The sequence below is a fragment of the Panthera uncia genome, chromosome X (assembly GCF_023721935.1).
Source record: "Panthera uncia isolate 11264 chromosome X, Puncia_PCG_1.0, whole genome shotgun sequence".
Classification (NCBI taxonomy): domain Eukaryota; kingdom Metazoa; phylum Chordata; class Mammalia; order Carnivora; family Felidae; genus Panthera; species Panthera uncia.
This window is the reverse complement of record NC_064817.1, coordinates 4,445,438-4,466,210: the sequence shown is the minus strand read 5'-3', so window position 1 is coordinate 4,466,210 and position 20,773 is coordinate 4,445,438. Positions and strand designations below refer to the sequence as shown.

General features: G+C 43.1%; 1 protein-coding gene across 1 annotated transcript in view; it reads left to right on the top strand.

Moving 5' to 3' along the window:
- PNPLA4 (patatin like phospholipase domain containing 4) overlaps positions 1 to 7,274 on the top strand; it is a 28,969-nt gene extending 21,695 nt beyond the window's left edge. Inside the window, exons 5-6 of the mRNA XM_049643355.1 lie at positions 5,965 to 6,117; positions 6,845 to 7,274. Coding sequence (XP_049499312.1) covers positions 5,965 to 6,117; positions 6,845 to 6,976 — 285 coding nt within the window. The 3' untranslated portion in view covers positions 6,977 to 7,274. The remainder of the gene's footprint in view (positions 1 to 5,964; positions 6,118 to 6,844) is intronic.
- The last annotated feature ends 13,499 nt before the right edge of the window (positions 7,275 to 20,773 follow it).

Below are 20,773 nucleotides of genomic sequence, written 5' to 3'. Positions count from 1 at the left end.
TTTTGAATCAAAAATCAGAAATTCAAAAGTTAAGACAACAATGTACCAGTAATCTTTAGTAGAAGTACTTTAGGGTTTTTAACCTCTTCTTAAATTTTTTGTTTTAAGTTGTCTCCCTGTGATTAAGAAAAGATCATAGATCTCTTCACCCCTCCTGCATTTCTTTATCTCTCATGGGAGGGTCTGACCTACGTTTTGGGGAGTAGGTATTTCCTTGTCTTTCTGTCTCTCCCTCCCCTCTATTTTGAGAATCAGGAACCAAAAGTGTTCAGGGGCACCTGGCTGGCTTAGTTGGTTAAGCATCCGGCTTCAGCTCAGGTCATGATCTCATGGTTTGTCCGTTTAAGCCCCGCATCGGGCTCTGTGCTGACAGCTCAGACCCTGGAGCCTGATTCAGATTCTTTATCTGCCATGCCTCTCTCTCTCTCAAATAAGTAAAATAATACATTAAAAAAACCCCACAAAACCCAAGAATGTTCTGTGGGACATCACTATCTGTCCTCTATATCATAAAAGAAAATAAGGCATGTGTGCCATAATTCCTTCCTCCGTCCCCACCTCCTGTACCCTGCAGAAGTCAATTCTTTTTTTAAATTTTTTTTGATGTTTTTATTTATTTTTTGAGACAGAGAGAAAGCACGAACTGGGGAAGAGCAGAGAGAGAGGGAGAAAGGAATGGAAGCAGCCTCCGTGCTGACAGCAGAGAGTCTGGGGTGGGGCTCGAACCCCCCAGTGCTGAGATCATGACCTGAGCGGAAGTCGCACACTCAGCCAACTGAGCCCCCCAGGCGCCCCTGCAGAAAACAACTCTGACCCTCCCTGCCTCCCTCAGACACGGCCGCTTTACGGCGTGTGTGAAGGAAGAAGGGAGGTGAGAAGGCCAGCTGCACCCCTTCTGCCCGCGTACCCCGCGGCAGTGCCTGGGAAACACATTCTGTAAAGCGTTTAGTGAGCGCCCTGGCGTGTGGGGCGTGCAGTGTCTGTTGACCAGCTACTCAGCTTTGCTGTTTTAGTGGAAAAGCAGCACAGCAGTGTCTCCGCGGAAGGGCATGGCTGTCTGCCAATAAAACTTTATTTGCAAAAGCAGCCGCAGTTTGCCAGCCTATAACTTAGAGTGAGTGACCCTGCAAGCCTCAGTTTCTGCTTCTGTAAAGTGGGGAATCTGATTACACCAGCATGACCTTCCTATGCAACAGCATTTAAACTAAGCCATAGGGGAGACGTTCTATCAACCATTAAGCCCTGCGCTCTGGTACTTAAAATAATTATAGACATCAGCGTTTCATTGCTTGTTCTGACAAAGTGGTTTGTATTCACTTGCTTTTTTAAAATTTATTTTGAGAGAGAGAGAGAGAGAGAGAGAGAGAGAGGGAGAGAGCGCAGGGGAGGGTCAGAGAGACAGGGACAGAAAGAATCCCAAACAGGCTCCATGCTGACGAGCAGGGACTGAACTCACCAACTGTGAGATCATGACCTGAGCCAACATCAAGAGTGGGCTGCCGAACCGACAGAGGCACCCCTGTACTCACCTGCTTTTCCAGCAAGATACACCTGAAGACGATTCAGCCGTGCCTGGAGACTCTGTCCCGGATGGACGTACCACAGTGCCCACCACGCATCCAGGCACACGCTGTGGACATCACCTGCTTACGTTTTTCCCCTTTAGTTACTTCACAAGAAGTGCTCAAATTCCTAAACCCCGGGCGTGTCCTTCCTAGGTTCCCAGGGCACCTCAGCGTGTACCCCAAACTTTGACAACACCCGACACATGGATGATGGTGACCGTCACCAAAGTCCCTTTGTAAGTGATACCAAACCGTCATGGCAAGAACAGCACAGGGGTCTTTTTTTGTTTGTTTTATTATTTTTTGTTTTTTCTGTGAAAGATTCTGGAATCATAGAAGCCCACGGCAGTCGTCTGCACCTTACAGAATGCTGGCCGCGAGGTGGGCAGCACGGAACGCTTGCAGGAATCGGTAGCAAAGAGCCAAAGAATTCATGGACAGCAGTACTTACGATGCAGGCGTTTCAACTAGCCCACACTGGATACAAAACATTTCCACTTTTAATTTGGGGCCGAGGAATGTTGACTGCTCTTAGTTACTAGCGATTTGGCTGGAATCAGTGTGCCTGAAAGAATGTGCGGTTTTGCTCTGGAAAACAGTGTGGAGGTTCCTCAGAAAATTAAAAATAGACCTACCCTATGACCCAGCAATAGCACTACTAGGAATTTACCCAAGGGATACAGGAGGGCTGATGCATAGGGGCACTTGTACCCCAATGTTTATAGCAGCACTCTCAACAATCGCCAAATTATGGAAAGAGCCTAAATGCCCATCAGCTGATGAATGGATAAAGAAATTGTGATTTATATACACAATGGAGTACTACGTGGCAATGAGAAAGAATGAAATATGGCCCTCTGTAGCAAGTGGATGGAACTGGAGAGTGTGATGCTAAGTGAAATAAGTCATACAGAGAAAGACAGATACCATATGGTTTCACTCTTAGGTGGATCCTGAGAAACTTAACAGAAACCCATGGGGGAGGGGAAGGAAAAAAAAAAAAAAGAGGTTAGAGTGGGAGAGAGCCAAAGCATAAGAGACTCTTAAAAACAGAACAAACGGGGGGCTGATGGGGGGTGGGGGAGGGGACTGTGGGTGATGGGTATTGAGGAGGGGATCTTTTGGGATGAGCACTAGGTGTTGGGTGGAAACCAATTCGACAATAAATTTCATATATTAAAAAAAGAAAGAGAAAGAATGAAAAGAAAGAAGAAAGAAAGAAACAAAAAGAAAGAAAGAAAGGAAGAAAGAAAAAGAAGGAAGGAAGAGAAAGAAAGAAGAAAGAAAGAAAGAAAAAGAAAAGAAAGAAAGAGAAAGAAGAAAGAAAGAAAGACAAAAGAAAGCAAGCAAGCGTTTTTGGGGGAATGGTCTAGATCCATTCCCTAGAGCACACATCAGCAGCCAGAGGTGCTGCGTCCAGAGTGCCCGAGCTGGCAGGGTCACGGTGAGAGAGGTGCTGGTCTGCTGCACATTCAGTCAAGATATTAGATAAGCTGTACGTTTCCTATAGTCCTGTATGCAATCAGAATAAGCTAACAAGAGTGAAGCAAATTTGGACAAAGACTTTTCAGTTCCCGGAAACAGCACTCATTAACCCTGTGATACATTAGAACACTTGGCAGTGGGATGAGCCAAATTGCCCTCTTTTCCTTAAATTGAGTGAAGTCACATGAGCTCTCAAGTCCCATGACACAAGGTACATAGTATCGATATCCCTTGATGAAAACTAAGCACAGTTCTACATCATTGGTCAAATATCCTATTGAGACTATGAAAGATAATTTGGGGAGGTGTTTTTTTTTTTCCTGTAGTTGTTAACATATTATAGAAATTGGTATCCATGCCCAAAGCAAAAAAAGAAAAATAAGACGAAACAAAAGCAAGCTCTGAGACAGTAAGGCAGAGAACTGCATATTTTGGGGCCTTCTCACTGCAAATCTCCCTTTTAAAAATTCTTCCTGCGTGGCTCAGCCACTTAAGCCTCCAACTTCAGTTCAGGCCCTGATCTCATGGTTTATAAGTTCGAGCCCCACATCGGGCTCACTGCTGTGAGCACAGAGCCGGCTTCACATCCTCTGTCTCCCTCTCTTTCTGTCCCCGCCCCACTCCTGCACACACGCTCTCTCTCTCTCCCTGTCTCAAAAATAAACATTAAAAAAAAAACCTGTTTATATAAGCATATATATACGCACACAATACACACAAACACATATGAGTATGGGAGTTAAACACAGACAACCACATATGAATGTGTGTCTATATAATGTAATTACATGGTAAGGCATGTGACATTCTTTTAAAAATAATGATATGCAAATCGTGCAGATCGGTTTTCTTTTCATCTTGATCTGCTTCTGTTTTCTGCAACAGCAAAATGCAGTCCCCTCCACTTTTCAACACAGGGTCCACTTGTCACTTACTTGTATGCCCTTTGGGGCAGCTGCTGCTGGCCAAAGCCATTGCAAACAGTGCAGTGCTGATCAGTCACCAGCTTTAGCAATAAAAACAAGTAAAAAACATTTAAAAAAAAGACACCTTAGAACAAAATGAGTGTGTGTTTTTACCAAGTTCAGGACGTTGTCTACTAACCCTTTCTCCCTCCCTCCTGTGCCTCTACGCTGAGCAGCACAGATATGGTTTCCCTACGTGACATTCTCAATGTTCAGGGGAAACTCAGCCTGCAGAATTCTGCGGTGAGGATTCTTCTCTGGGGGCTTGTCAACCATTACCAGACTTTTTTTTTTTTTTTTTTTTTTGCGCCTATCAACTGAAAGCTATTTCCAATCACAGATATAACTTGGAGATTTTGCACTTCAGCTGTGTGTGTGTGCACACACACACACGTTTATTTATTGTTACAGCAGATTATGTCCTCACGTTGGAACAACGGTGGCCTGACACTCTGTGGCTCTGAAATGGACAGTATAATGAGGCACCTGCGTGGCTCAGCTCGTTGAGCACCTGACTTCGGTTCAGGTCATGATCTCACAGTCCGTGAGTTCGAGCCCCGTGTCGGGCTCTGTGCTCACAGCTCGGAGCCTGGAGCCTGCTTCGGATTCTGTGTCTCCCTCTCTCTCTGCCCCTCCCCTGCTCGTTCTCTGTCTCTTTCACCACACGGTTGTGCGGAAGCCTCTAAAGCTTCTCTTACCTGCTCTGTCCATCCCTCTCCATTAGGCACGGGTCTGAAAGAAAACAAAGAAACCTCTTATGAGTAATGTCTGTTTTTTTGTTTGTTTGTTTGTTTGTTTGTTTTTAACGTGGTGCTTCTCATTCTTTCTGGCTTTAAAACCACATGTCTTGGGACGCCTGGGTGGCTCCTTCGGTGAAGCGTCCGACTCCTGATTTCAGCTCAGGGCGTGATCTCACGTTTTGTGAGTTCTAGCCACACGTTGGGCTCTGTGCTGACTCTGCGAGGCCTGCTTGGGATTCTCTCTCTCTCTCTCTCTCTCTCTCTCTCTCTCTCTTTGTCCGTCCCCTGCTCATGCTCGCTGTCTCTCTCTCAAAATAAATATATAAACAAACAAACTGAAAAAATAAATAAATAAAACCTCACATCTTAAACTCAAGGTGCCACTTTGGAAATAGAAGGATTTCTGGTTGTTCTGGTTATTTTTAAGTTTGCTACAGGAAATGCCAATGTCTAGTTCTTATAACAAAAATGGAACGTCCCATTTGCTGGTTGGTTATTCAGGATCACCTGTAAACTTGGCTTTCCACTCTGATTAAATAGTGAGCCCCAGTCTTATTACATGTCTTCTCATGCATCCACCGGCATCATAAAAATTTAGGTATGTCATATTTAAAATAATCTACTAGGGGCACCTGGGTGGCTCAGTCGGTTAGGTGTCTCCCTCTCTCTCTGACCCTCCCCATCTTGCACTCTGTGTCTCTCTCAAAAGTAAACATTTAAAAAAAAATAATCTGAAAGCTTTAATTTTTTTTTAACTTTTAATTTATTTATTTTTGAGAGAGAGACAGAGGGAGCAGGGGAGGGGCAGAGAGACAGGGACAGAGAATCCCAAGCAGGCTCCGCACTGTCAGTGCAGAGCCTGATATGGGGCTTGAACTCACGAACCGTGAGATCATGACCAGAGCTGAAACCACGAACCAGATCTTTAACTGACTGAGCCATTCAGGTGTCCCTCTTCTGAACGTTTTTAAACAATTGGAGAGGTTTCCTGATTTCTGTCAGCTTCTCATTCTATGGGTAAATGATCTGTGTAGAAAGATTTAAAAAATCACCCATCGGATTAGTCCCCATAAACAGCAATTTAAGAGCATAGGAGAGGCTTTGATGATATTACAAGGAAGGAGTCCTGTTGAAAAAATCTGTGTTTATCTGCTCTACGTGGGACGTGTCTCATGGACGTGTGCTGACACGGGCTGTTTCTTTCCACAGAAGTGGGTGGATGGAGGCCTCACCAACAGCCTTCCCATCCTCCCTGTCGGCCGGACGGTGACCATCTCACCCTTCAGTGGACGACTGGACATCTCCCCGCAGGACAAAGGGCAGTTGAATGTGTACGTTAATATCGCCAAACAGGACATGATGGTGAGTGATGTGTTCAGTGATATTTGAAGTCACCTGCCTAAGAACTTCCACACGCTTCCAAAATGTTGGAAGCTCGTTGATAATGTTACGTACAAAGTGCATGTTCTCAGTAATATGGTTTTTTACTAGTTTCCAATACATGTTATGCATACGGATGTGAGTATGCAGACCTGTCACCATTTACTGTCCGTTTGTGAAAAGTTCTTCTCTCTTCACTTCTTCAGGTCAGTAAACTAGTGGGAGAATTTCAGGGCAAGTTTAAGTTAGATCGTTTATTGGTTTAAAAACATGGTGATAATTAAGTGTCGCAAAGTATTGGAGGAAAACTCGACTGAAGAACTTACATATTGACTTCCTTAACCTCGTCTAATCGTTCTCACCCCGAGGTGATATTACACTTAGGAGACAGTGGCGATGCCTGCCTGGACACGTTTGCTTCTCACATCTGCTAGGCACTCCTGGCATCCAGGGGGTAGAGGTCAGGACTGGTGCCCAACATCCTGTGATGCGCAGACAGCCCCCACAACGCACAAGTATGTGTCCCCACACGTCACTAGCATCAAGACCGAGAGACCCTCATCTAGCCTGTGGGTGAAGTTAACCTTTCAAGTTGGATTTTTCTCCTACAGACTTTTTAAGCCCCTAATTGTACCTGTGATAAGAAATCTCAGGTTACATGTCCCTGTACTGCAATGTCTCATAGCTTCAATTTGTCTTTCTGTTCTAGCTGTCTGTGGCTAACTTGGTGAGGCTGAACCAAGCCCTTTTCCCACCAAGCAAGAGGAAAATGGAATCTCTGTATCAACATGGCTTTGGTGACGCCATTAAGTTTTTACTTAAAGAAAATTGGTTTGAATAGAAAGCTTCAAAGTTTATAATGCAAAACAGATCTCACGCCTTTTTTTTTTCTCATTTTTATCCACATGGCTTTTGATGGATGTTTCTAATTAAATCCCTTTTTTAAAAAGCCTATCATGGGGCGCCTGGGTGGCTTGGTCCGTTAAGCATTCGACTTCGGCTCAGGTCATGATCTGATCGAGCCCCGCGTCAGGCTCTGTGCTGACAGCTCAGAGCCTGGAGCCTGTTTCAGATTCTGTGTCTCCCTCTCTCTCTGCTCCTCCCCTGTTCATGCTCTGTCTCTCTCTGTCTCAAAAATAAACGTTAAAAAAAATAAATTAAAAAAATAAAAAATAAAAAGCCTATCAGGATTCTTGATTACTAGTTTTCGTGTCCTTTGAAAGATTTAGAAGGGTCAGCAATTTGGATAAACCATGGAATGTCGAAACAGGACCACCACCAATGCTGTCTTCCCACACAGAATGTGGCTGCGTGTTTTTGCGGTGAAACACGCGGGCGTTTCTGTGACATGCCAGTGTCACCAGGGCTGGAGGAGCAAAGGTTTGCTTCTCACGGGTGGACGTGATTGTGCCTGGTAGAGGGTGGATGGGACACAGTAGCCCAGAAGCCCAGCAGATTTGGACACTAGGTAGGGTTTCCTCGTTCTTCAGTAGAGGATTATTCCATCCCCACCTTCCTCCTTTTAAACCCCAACTCCCCAGCTAACGTGATTATCAGTCTGTCTTGATGCTTCTCGGTTATGAACCCGGAGCTGCCATTAATAATTCTCTGTCTCCTTATCTCTGCATCTCTCAATCTCCTTCTGCCTACATACTGATGTCTCGCTCTCTTGCCCCCTCTGTACCTGCAAGGCCATACCTCACTGGATGTTTAGCCATCAGTCAATGGACTGGATGTATCTACTCTAGAAACAGATAATATACTACTAAATATGAAGCACCAATTCAAGCACGTAGCCTAGTAAATAAGAAATAAATCCAAAGTAATCATTCATTTATTATTGCAAGTCATGTTCTACTGATTCTAGGCCTTCTATTGTTTGAGTGGCTACCCTATCACATTGAAGACTTGTCTGTGGGTTTACACTAATTCATGGACACTGTGTGCAATCTTAAATCTGTTTTTATGGGGCTCTGCGAAGCATAAACTCTTAATTACCAAGAGGCAGTTAGAAACAAACCAGCTTCAGTGCATGTTTTAGCTGTTACGCCTTTCTTTTACCACTTTAACCCTTTCTTAAAATCAGTTTTATGGCTCTTAAAAGCCCCAGATACACAATTTTTAGCACATAGCACCAACTATTGCTTCTTTTCTTATGACTTAGGCAGAGACCCGCTACAGAACAGGGATACTCCTTGGAGTACGTGTCTCTTGTTACTTTAGTGAGTTAGGCAGAGACCCACTACAGAATAGCAATACTCCTTGGAGTACGTGTCTCTTGTTACTTTAGTCTTAGGAGTTAGGCAGAGACCCGCTACAGAACAGCGATACTCCTTGGAGTACGTGTCTCTTGTTACTTTAGAAAACAAGTAGTTGTGTCTTAGTCTGTTGTTTTATAAGTGACCTGACGATTTTCAGTTCAATGTCACATCTGTTCATTCACCAGATTTTCCCCTTTTTCATTTTACATGAACATCCCATTCATATGGTATTTCAGTAAATTCTTTCGGATGCCTCCCAGAAGCAAAGACAGATCTTAGCGTGTTAGACTTCTAAGCTATCATCCATACCACTTAGGTCTTGGAGCATGTTGGTGGACAGTACTTTCCTTGAGGAACACAGTGAGATCCCGGACAGATGGGTGTGCAGACCAGTAGCCGTCCACCAGGAGGGACATGTGGAGGCGGGACACTGTGGAATGTAATTTGTGCGTGCTGGGGTGCCACACAGGGCCCCCGTGTGAAGCTGGTCACAAAGCAGGCTCTGTCGTGCCCAGAATGTGCCCTCACGCATCTCTGATGATTGGAAACCAGGCGCTCCCAGCAGGCTCTGCAACAGGATCGACATCAGTATTGGGAAGGGCTGTGGCACTGGTGTGTGGAAAGTCTGAGGAGACTCTCAGAGCCAGATCCTGATATGTTTGCAGGGTAATTACTGTGATCGTCGCCCTGATAAGCCCCTGGTTCCCTGTTGGGGCCAGATTCCTTGTGCCTTTGAATCTGTCATTTAAAATTTCATTAGTCTTTCTGTTCTCTTCAGTAACACTCTTTCCTTTGTAACTATGGGAACCCGCTGTTTCCATTGACAATTAGAGAAACTAGATTTGGGTTTGAAGTTAAATAATACTCTAAAGGAGAAAGCAGCGTATTAAAAAAAAAGAAAACTCTGTTACATTCTGGTGTCACAATACTGGGTGTATTGTGTGCATACCAGAAGCTTGTAAAAACACAGCCGTACGGCTCTGGGCATTGAATGATGAGTTTCAACAGACAAGGGCACTTAAAAGTGGCACATTTCAGTTATTCTGCTCTTAAGGTTCTTCTGATGATTAAAACAGGTACATGTATAATTATTTTCCCTTTTTATATTTCTACATATTAATCATAGAAAGTTTTTGGATCTAGTCCATTAATTTTACAGTTGAGGAACCAATAATTAAGGAAGCTCAGGGTTTTCAGGTTTTTTTTTTTTTTGCCTAAGTCATTGCTACACTATAGCAAAATAAATTCGGAATTTGAAGTAATTACCCACATAAAGCAGGAAGAAAAGCAATCTGTGCAGATCAGAAAAACTGGACAAATTTTTAAACAACAATAATAATTGCTAATGATTAGTAGTAATTACTGATAACTACAAGTAATTATTATTAATTACTATTATTTACAGATTGACAGTTATTATTTGCAGATTGGGCTGAACTCACCACGTAATCACTCAGCTTTGCACTTAACCTCGCCTCTGCTGACACAGGTGAAATATCTCCTTGCTCAGGGCTGATACATATATTTAGTATTCCTCTGAGGGTAATGTCTCCTGCACTTGACTGACTTAAAGAGGGGCAAAGATAGGATTCAGTCTTTCCGACACCATAGACAGTATTTCTGAACATGCAGTCCTACACTCCTCACAGTAATAGCATATCCGTCTTAATCTGGAAATAGGGTACAGTTACTTGGTCAAAACCTGACGCTTCAGCATACATATGCATGCAGACACGCGTAGGCCTGACATACGGCAGGTCATGGCACGTACATCCTAACTGAGCACAGGTGACGCATTTAGTTACTGAATTTTTCCATTTACTTACTGTGAAGTTTTCACGTACCTACCCTGTTTATAGATATTCTTTAGGGCGCTATAGTCAAATTCATTTTTGTGGGCAGACCAAGTAAAGGGCACATCGGTGTACCATCCACTTATGAAAAGCCACATCGTTCCAGATAGTCCAGAAGCATAGCTCTCTCCTAACCACGTCCCATCAGGTTTGCCGTATGATTTTACAGCGGTGGGCCAGCTCATGGCTGCAGGTAGATCCCTGGCTCGTAGGCTATGGTCCATAGGCTCAAATGGTTCATGGATTTAGAACTGTGCCCAATCCCATCCTGGAAGGTGCAGGTCAAATGAGAGGCTCTAGCAGTGTGAAAGGGCCAGGATGCTTGAGAGGGGCGCACAGTCAGTGCCTTTCCTTTTGTCACAACGCAAGACATATTGGTATCCACTGCTAGCCAAGGTCACACCTCTACCGTCACCCCCACCCAACCCATCACTCGCCTGGGCTCAGAGTAAGTGCTGGTGGGCAGGCTGACGGTGGCACCGCTTCAAACCCAGTAGCTGCTTCAGGAAAGGAGAAAATTTGGCAAAGGAGTGATCGACCCCTGGGCTTGCTCAAATGGGCGATACTTTGGCAATGGGCACACTTCCTGGTGCCCCCCGAACTTCCTACTGGCAAGGCTGTGGAGCTGGGAGGGGAAGCTGTACCGACCAGCCCGAAGGAGAAGTATCTAACGGTGCTATCAAACCCAAGGGAGTCCTCACCGTCAGTCCCTCCAAAGGGGTGGGGATCTCTTCCAGTTTGCTATTTCCTATGGCTCCTTCCACTGGCTGAACACGATCATGGCAGTTTTATCATCCACACCAAGGTGTCTTAGGCCCTTTGGGATGCTATAACAAAACACCAGAGGCTGGGTGCTTATAGACTACAGGACTTTACTTCTTACACTCATGGAAGCTACAAGCCAAGATCAAGACGCTGGCACATTCAGTGTCTTCCGGGAACGTGCTTCCTGGTTCGCACACGGCCGTCTTCTCCCTGTGTCCTCCCAAGGCAGACGGGGTGAGGGAGCTCTCTGGGGTCTCTTTTATGACTGCCCTTCAGTCTGGACCGTTTGTGTCAGTCTTTCTTTGACTTCGTGGCACGGGGAGTGTCAGTGGGAGTGTGGAAGGTTACAGATCTGTTTCTATATTACTTTCCTCAGGCTGCTGTAGCCAATATCACAAACTGGGTCGTTGCAAACAGCAGGAACTTACCCGTTCACAGTTCAGGAGGCCAGAAGTCCAAAAACCAAGGTGTAGGCCATGTTGGTTGTTCCTGGAGGCTCTGAAGACAAATATGCTCCCTTCCTCTCTCCCACCTTCTGGTGGCTGATGGCCGGTCTTCGGCATTTCTGGCCTTTGGTCTCATCCCTTCACCATTTTGTCTTCACATGGGCTTCTTCCCTGTGCACGTGTCTGTGTCCTCACTTTTCCTTATAAGGATGCCAGTCTTTGGACTTAGGGACCACCCTAAATACAGGATGAGGCCGTCTTCACATTCTTTTATTTCTTTTTAAGATTTTATTTTTAAGTAACCTCTACACCCAACATAGGGCTCGAACTCAGAACCCTGAGATCAAAAGTTGCATGCTGTACTAGCTGAGCCAGCCAGGTGCCCCTCATTTTGAAACTATTAGTGAATTATATCTGCAAAGACCTGCTTACAAATAAGGTCACATTCTGAGGTTCTAGATGGACAGGACTTTGGGAAGTCACTATTCCACTCACTACAGTTACTTTATACGATTTTCCTGAGCTTCATTGTATCTGATATTTCCTTCTGATTGGCAGGGACATCACAGATGTAATGCTGCCTCTTTTTTTTCTTTTATTAAATATAATTTATTGTCAAATTGGTTTCCATACAACACCCAGTGCTCATCCCAACAAGTGCCCTCCTCAATACCCATCACCCACTTTCCCCTCTCCCCCACCCCACATCAACCCTCAGTTTGTTCTCAGTATTTAAGAGTCTCTTATGGTTTGCCTCCTTCCCTCTCTGTAATTTTTTTTCTCCCCCTTCCCCTCCCCCATGGTCTTTTGTTAAGTTTCTCAGGATCCACCTATGAGTGAAAACATATGGTATCTGTCTTTCTCCGCCTGACTTATTTCACCTAGCATAATACCCTCCAGTTCCATCCACATTGCTGCAAATGCCCAATCATGAAACCTACAGATAACACAATGATTCTAAACCCATATCTTTCAATAATGACACTGAATGTAAATGGACTAAATGCTCCCACCAAAAGACATAGGGTATCAGAATGGGTAAAAAAAACAAGACCCATCTATTTGCTGTCTACAAGAGACTCATTTTAGACCTAAGGACACCTTCAGATTGAAAGTGAGGGGATGGAGAACTACCTATCATGCTGGAGTATCAAGCTGGAGTAGCCATACAAATATCAGACAAACTAGACTTTAAAGCCTGTAACAAGAGATGAAGAAGGGCATTATATAATAATTACAGGGTCTATCCATCAGGAAGAGCTAACAATTATAAATGTGTATGCGCCGAATATGGGAGCCCGCAAATACATAAAACAATCACAAACATGACCAACCTTATTGATAAGAATGTGGTAATTGCAGGCGACCTTAATACCCAACTTACAGCAATGGATAGATCATCTGGACACAGGATCAATAAACAAGGGCTCTGAATGATACATTGGATCAGATGGACTTGACAGATATATTTAGAACTCTGCATCCCAAACCAACAGAATATAGTTTCTTCTCGAGTGCACATGGAACATTCTCCAAGATAGATCACATACTGGGTCACAAAACAGCCCTTCATAAGTATAAAAGAATTGAGATCATACCATACACACTTTCAGACCACAATGCTATGAAGCTTGAAATCAACCACAGGAAAAAGTCTGGAAAACCTCCAAAAGCATGGAGGTTAAAGAACATCCTACTAAAGAATGAATGAGTCAACCAGGCAATTGGAGAACAAATGTAAAAACATATGGAAACATTCATCATCAGGGAAATACAAATCAAAACCACAATGAGATATCACCTTACACCTGTCAGAATGGCTCACATTAACAACTCAGGCGATAACAGGTGTTGGCGAGGATGCAGAGAAAGAGGATCTCTTTTGCATTGTTGGTGGCAATGCAAGCTGGTGCAGCCACTCTGGAAAACAGTATGGTGGTTTCTAAAAAAACTAAAAATAGAATGACCCTACAACCCAGAAATTGCACTACTAGGCATTTATCCAAGGGATACAGGTGTGCTGTTTTGAAGGGACACAGGCACCCCCATGTTTATAGCAGCACTATCAACAATAGCCAAAGTATGGAAAGAGCCCAAATGTCCATCGATGGATGAATGGATAAAGAAATGGTGCATATACACACACACACACACACACACACACACACGCATGCAATGGAGTATTACTCGTCAATGAAAAAGAATGAAATCTTGCCATTTGCAACTATGTGTATGGAACGGGAGGTGTTTTGCTAAGTGAAATTAATAAGTCAGAGAAAGACAAAAATCATACGACTTCACTCATATGAGGACTTTAAGAGACAAAACAGATGAACATAAGGGAAGGGAAACAAAAATAATATAAAAACAGGGAGGGGGACAAAACAAAAGAGACTCATAAATATGGAGAACTGAGGGTTGCTGGAGGGGTTGTGGGAGGGGGGATGGGCTAAATGGGTAAGGGGCATTAAGGAATCTACTCCTGAAATCATTGCTTCACTATATACTAACTAATTTGGATGTAAATTAAAAAAAATAAAGTTAAATTCTAAATATATATATATATTTATATATATATATATATTTATATATATATTTATATATATATATTTATATATATATATATTTATATATATATATATATATAAATATATATATATACACACACAAATGAAAATGAAAATACAACAATCCAAACACTTTGGGATGCAGCAAAGTTGGTGCTAAGAGGAAAATACATTGCAATCCATGTCTATCTCAAGAAACAAGAAAAATCCCAAATACAAAATCTAATAGCACACCTGAAGGAACTAGATGCCTTTTTCTAATTGCATTCTATCAGCTGGTACACGACTTAATCTTGGTTAAACTAACGTCTTTCAGGTTTTTTCCACTATAAGTTTACTCTGTTCCTCTTTATGATTAATACAGATCTGTATGGAAGCATTTTCAGAATCATATAAATAGCTGGTTCTTCGTCAAGTTTTCAATTTGTTTATCTCAATGTGGACTCGTGGTTTTCTATTCTATTCAATGGATTAAAATCTACTATCAGGATTTATTGTGATGACCACATTGGCCTTAGTTTGGTCAGTGGGAATCTATTTTGGCTGACACACCTGTCCTTTGGACAGTTCCTTATAATTTTTTGAACCATTCTTTGCTTTCTAGAACAAGATTCTCCAGGCTTATCTTCTACTTTCTTTTCCCCAGCTCTCGAATCAGCCATTTCTGCAAGTGTGTTTTAATTCCTTATGGTGGAAAACGGTATTTATATTTATGGTGGAAAAAAGAGCAAAGCCGTATTCCTTTGTAAGTTACGTCTCGCACTGTGCTTATGACCTAACACGCCATAAATCCTCAACAGTTGAGTAATAAATGACTTGAGGCCTCAAAGAACAATATAATCAAGTAAAAAATATTACAAGAAGTAGTCATGAAAACATTGACAGTGTTAGAGGCGCCTGGGTGGCTCAGTCGTTTGAGCGTCCGACTCTTGATTTTGGCTCGGGTCATGATCCCAGGGTCGTGGGATTGAGCCCCACGTCAGGCTCTGTGTTGAGCATGGAACCTACTTGGGATCCCCCCTTCTCTTCCTCTGCCCCTCTCCCCCTCTCCCCCTCTCCCCCTCTCCCCCCTCCCCCTCTCACACACACTTTCTTCCAAGAAAAAAAATTAACAGTAATATATGAAAATAGTACTTTTATACCAGCAGAATTTAAAAAGTAGAACAGTGCATTCATAATAGCAAACAGATGCATAACATCTAAAAACTGCAAATGGGGTACCTGGGTGGCTTAGTCCGACGCTGGGTGGCAGCGTCCGACTTCGGCTCATGTCATGATTTCTTTTTTTTTTTTTTTTTTTTTTTTAATTTTTTTTTTCAATGTTTTTTATTTATTTTTGGGACAGAGAGAGACAGAGCATGAACGGGGGAGGGGCAGAGAGAGAGGGAGACACAGAATCGGAAACAGGCTCCAGGCTCCGAGCCATCAGCCCAGAGCCCGACGCGGGGCTCGAACTCACGGACCGCGAGATCGTGACCTGGCTGAAGTCGGACGCTTAACCGACTGCGCCACCCAGGCGCCCCTCATGTCATGATTTCATGGCTCATGAGTTCAAGCCCCACATTGAGCTCTGTACTGAGGGCTCTGAGCCTGGAGCCTGCTTTGGATTCTGTGTGTGTCTCTCTCTCTGCCCCTCCCATACTCGTGCTCTGTAGCTCTCTCTCTCTGTCAAAAGTAAATAAACATTAAAATTTTTTTCTTAAATAAAAAAAATAAAACCTGTGCAAGAACATGAAAACTCTACAGATTTACCTACTTATGTGATAATGAGATGAATGTTTCAGAATGGGAAGAATGTATCTACTCCCTACATAGTAAGGCACAAATTTTGCAAATTTAATTCACACTGTCAGTGTTTATGTTTTCAAAACATGACAAAAGGAATGTAAAATTCAACTGGCAGAAGGGTTGGTCAATGTGAGCCAACAAAGGTTAAGTGATTTTGTCACCTTCACTTTCTTTTTTTTTTTAATTTTTTAAAATGTTTATTAATTTTTGAGACAGAGCATGAATGGGAGAGGGACAGAGAGAGAGGGAGACACAGAATCCGAAGCAGGCTCCAGGCGCCGAGCTGTCAGCGCAGAGCCCGACGCGGGGCTCGAACTCACGGACTGTGAGATCATGACCTGAGCTGAAGTCGGACGCTTAACTGACGGAGCCACCCAGGCGCCCCTGTCACCTTCACTTTCTTAATTCCTTCAGAAAATTTTTTCTTAAGGCCTCTGGTCGATTTTTCCAAGGAGGCGTTAGAGATGATTGGAAGCCAAATGGAGGTCACTTTTAGGCCAGTTGATTGTCAAAAACTGTTGTTGCATGTGAAGGAAAACCAACTGAAAGTACCTTAAGCCAAAGAGGAATACAAGAAGGATGATGGCCACATTTTATGGCAATGGCTGGTACCTTGGCTGGACAGTCCAGAGTATATCTAGCACACCTGCATGCAGCTACTCAAGTCACCAGATATCATCTATCTTTAGAATAGATTCTCTCCAGATGGCGAGTAAGATGGCTGCTCTCTGAGCAAAATTTATTTTTTTTTACCATATAAGTGGTTACAGGGCATAGGGAGGGATGATGATGATGATGCTTATTACTATTATTTTCTTAATAGGCCTAACAGAAAGTCCAAGAGAAAATTCTGACAGGGTGTGATTGGGTCATGTGCTATCTCTGATCTCCTGTGGGGTTGCATATTCTGACAGCTCAGGCATGGAGCCCAAATGAGAGACACACTGACATATTTTTAGTACTGGCTTTTTATAAAATTGATGCTTGCCCGGTAATGTTATTGAAAGCCCGGATGTACAGTTTAATCGCATGAGTAGTGAGTGCACTGTGTTGAGTTGAGCAGAGAAGGCCAGTAAGATAGGAATGGAAAAGCCATTGAATGTGACCCCCTAGGACTATCAATCGGTGAGAGCCAATTTCATGGAGGGATGGGCTCATGAGATAAATATTGAGTTGGAAAGTTAAAACAGTTGAAACGAGGAAGACAAGATTTAGTCTTTAGTTTTCAAGTACCACCCTGCAAAAACATTAGTAAGTCCTTGAGTGATGATCCCTTACATCCCTGGATTTCAAATTGCATTCCTTAAGCCAGGACTGGGGAATCACTTAAGAGCTTCGTAGAAATGCAGAAGTTCAGGCTTCATCCTCAGCCTTCCGAATCGAACCCGCATTTTAACTACATGACCAAGTGATTCACTGAGTTTTGAGAAATAGTGGTCAGATGCTGGTTCCCACAGCCATGTGAAGAAGAAATTCTTCCAGGAGGGCAGTAATGGCCCAAGGCACAGACAAGATTGCCGTATTTCATAGACACATTGGTCCCCAAGTTATTTGGTTTTCAAGGGATAGAGAGAAGAAGGTAAATGTGAAAGTTAAATGGCTGAATGGCAGAGAGCACAAAAAGCGTCCGTGTATGTAGCACATTTCCAGGGAAAGGTGGTGGAGGCCAGATCAAAAGCCCCAGTGTAAGATTGAGAAGGAACCCTTTCTGAAACGCCAGGTCTTCGAAAGAGATGTTAGCTATGACCATCCTTTTTGAGGGATAGAGAAAAGTGAACAGGGTGTTGGCTTTCCTCGCAGAACAAAAGGCAGTGCATTTAAGTTTAGAACAACTTATGCGGAAAATGTGGGTCTGCCAGGCCAGCTGGCATCGTTTCTTCTACTGTTTGTGAAATCAATGGCTTCTGTGGCTTTCTACCACAATCAAATAGCCGACACGGGGAAAGGAGACTAAGGACTGTGGTGGTAGGAAAATGGCAACAAGAAAGTGGGATTTATGCAGTGAAGGATCCTAGGGTGGTAACAAAAAAGCACTCTCATGTCAGAGTCCCCCCTGGATTTGAGCGAGTAGGATAATGGATCAGAAGAAATGTGCTAGAGTCTGGGCTCTCCCAAACATGAAAATACCAAAGGTGTGAGGCATTTTCTTTGTGATGCGAAATCCCATAAAACCTTCTGTACTTAGGACCACAGTACTGGTGAGCAAGTTTCTAAACTCATTAGAGAAAACGACTTTACTTTTGACATTAATAGAAAATGAATATCCAGATTCCATTACCACTTGAGGAAAGAGTCTATTAGTAAGTGATGGGGTGTTCTGCAGTAACTTATTTTAATGGTTAGTAATGATAATATTTGTCTTTCTACTTCCAATGGTAAAATGACTTGAGCAGTTTACTTAATAATTTAAAGTTTAAGACTTGGCAAAATAGTTTATATGTTACATTTTTACTGTACTCCAATTTTGCAAAAAATCTGTTTTCAAGTTCTGTTAAATTCATTCTCATGTTTACAAGGAGCCAATGCCAAATGTTTCCTAGTAAATTCACTCTTCGGCTACCCTACTATGACAAAAGTTTTGTTCCTTCTCTTTTATGCTTAACTATCACACCTCCCCTGTTCTTTTCAAAGTCCACCTGTAACCTCGTCTTCCACGCCAGACAGGGGGAATCAGATGCTTTAATGGGAATCCCACCACCAGCTTCTCAAAACCAATTCGGCAAATCTTCCTGCACTCACTCCCCACTTCCTTTCCTTTCTCCATGCTGAAATGGAGAGAACGTGTCTCCCCTCCCGTTGCCCAGAATTTGTGCATTTACCCTGTAACCCATCACCTCTTCTCTTTTCAGGGACCCTTTCCATCATTTCTCCGATCTCCCCTTCATCACTACCCCCATCCCTTTCTCTTTCATACTTCCCAGTGCTAACAAGCTTCGCTATCACCCAAATTTAATGTCACAAATTTCCCGGGTCCCCACTTTTCTCTGAGAAAACACCCTGTGTCTCTGCTCACCTTCAGAGCCAAATACCTCCATTTACTCCCCTCCTACCAACCCTCCTCCTTCCTGATCTGGCTTCCTCACCCACCTCCATCCAGGCTGCTCCTGCAAGATCTCAGAGACGTGTGAGTTGACAAACACAAACGACATTTTTCATCCGTGTTCCACACACCATCTGCAAACATGCATGCTGTCCTCTTACTTTTCCTGCCGTGACCCTGGCTGTTTCCCACAGCCCTGTGCCAGCGTCTTCTTCCCACACCTCTCAGGTTAGGGATGTCAGATCACCTTGCGAGCCCACACCCCTCCCCACTCTGTCTCAGTGAGTTAGTGGGTCTTCCTGTGTAGTCCATCAGCCAATGGACTCCAAGACCCAGGCCTGGCCCCGACTTCCATCAGAGGACTCCCAGCCCCATCTATTCCACTGCCTACTGAATGCCTCCACTGCGCGGTCTCAGAAACGTCCTTCACTTAGCCGTCAGTCTCATCCCTACCATCGTGCTGTCGTGAGCCACCCTCAGGTACGTTCTTTTTCAGGTGGTCTCCCCACGATTAACAATATATGCTTTTCAGTTTTTCTTGTGACTCTTTGGCTTTTAATTCACATTTTTAACTGCTCAGTTCTATCACATATTTCCCTTGCAATAATGAACATTTCTATTAAGAATTAATTCCAGGGGCACCTGGGTGGCTCAGTTGGTTAAGCCTCTGACTTCAGCTCAGGTCATGATCTTGCACTTCGTGGGTTCGAGCCCCGCATCGGGCTCTGTGCTGACAGCTCAGAGCCTGGAGCCTGCTTCAGATTCTGTGTCTCCCTCCCTCTCTTCCACTCCCCCACTCATGTTCTGTCTCTCTCAAAAATAAACAAACATTAAAAAAATTTTTTTTCATATAATTAATTCCAGGGGTGTCTGGGTAGCTCAGTCAGTTGAGAGTTGGGACTCTTGATTTCGGCTCAGCTCACGATCCATGGAGTTGTGATATCGAGCCCTGCGTTGAGCTCTGCATGGACAGCATAGAGTCTGCTTGGGATTCTCTCTCTCCTCACCTCCCTCTCAAAATAAATAAATAAATACACATTAAAAAAAAGAATTAATTCCAGTTGGAAGAGCGTGTGACTCTTAATCTCAGGATTGTGAGTTTGAGCCCCATGTTGGGCTCAGAGATTACTTGAAAACAAAAAGAATTTTATTAATAGCTAATAAATACTTCCATGGGGCTGTCTTCTTTGCTTCCTATTACTGGTTTAAATATCCTAAAATAACGTATCCTCAATTAGTGATTATATCATCCATGGTTTCAAGATCTTATTTGCCATAATCCAGAGGAAACTCTTTCCTTACTTTAATCTTTCCTTCACCAGAAGTTATTTCTAGAATTTAATTTAAATCTTCATTTCTACTAGCTATAAACAATGTGAGATATCAATGCTTCTGTCCTTTATAATGTTGATTCCTTTTTATGTTCATGAATGCTATTTTTATTTCGATACCCAATTTATTTATATAGCATTCTCCTACATATCCATATTCTATTTATGTAACCAATAAAGCAAAAGCTTATTAAACAAAAAGATTTCTATAGTCATTTAAACACTGATAACTCACCTAATGAAATTTTCTAATCATTTAATTCAAATCACAGTCTGATATGTCTGACTTTCTTAAATGCTTTAAGCATTACATAGAGCGCACACAGTAAGCACACATAATATTGAACGTGTTGAAAATTGCATTCACGTAGGATAATCACGTCAAAAGTACTAGTGACTTAAATTTTACAGTATTTCTTTATCATCTCTATTCTTATTCTCTCTTATTCATTATTAGAGTTGTCTTTCTTGCATTTCATCAATTTACCAACTATACACACACCAAAGCTTTCAATAATCTCACCCTAAAGATAACGAGCATTCAGACTGCGCACGGCTGAAGGTTTTGGCTCATCAACCAGTTTATT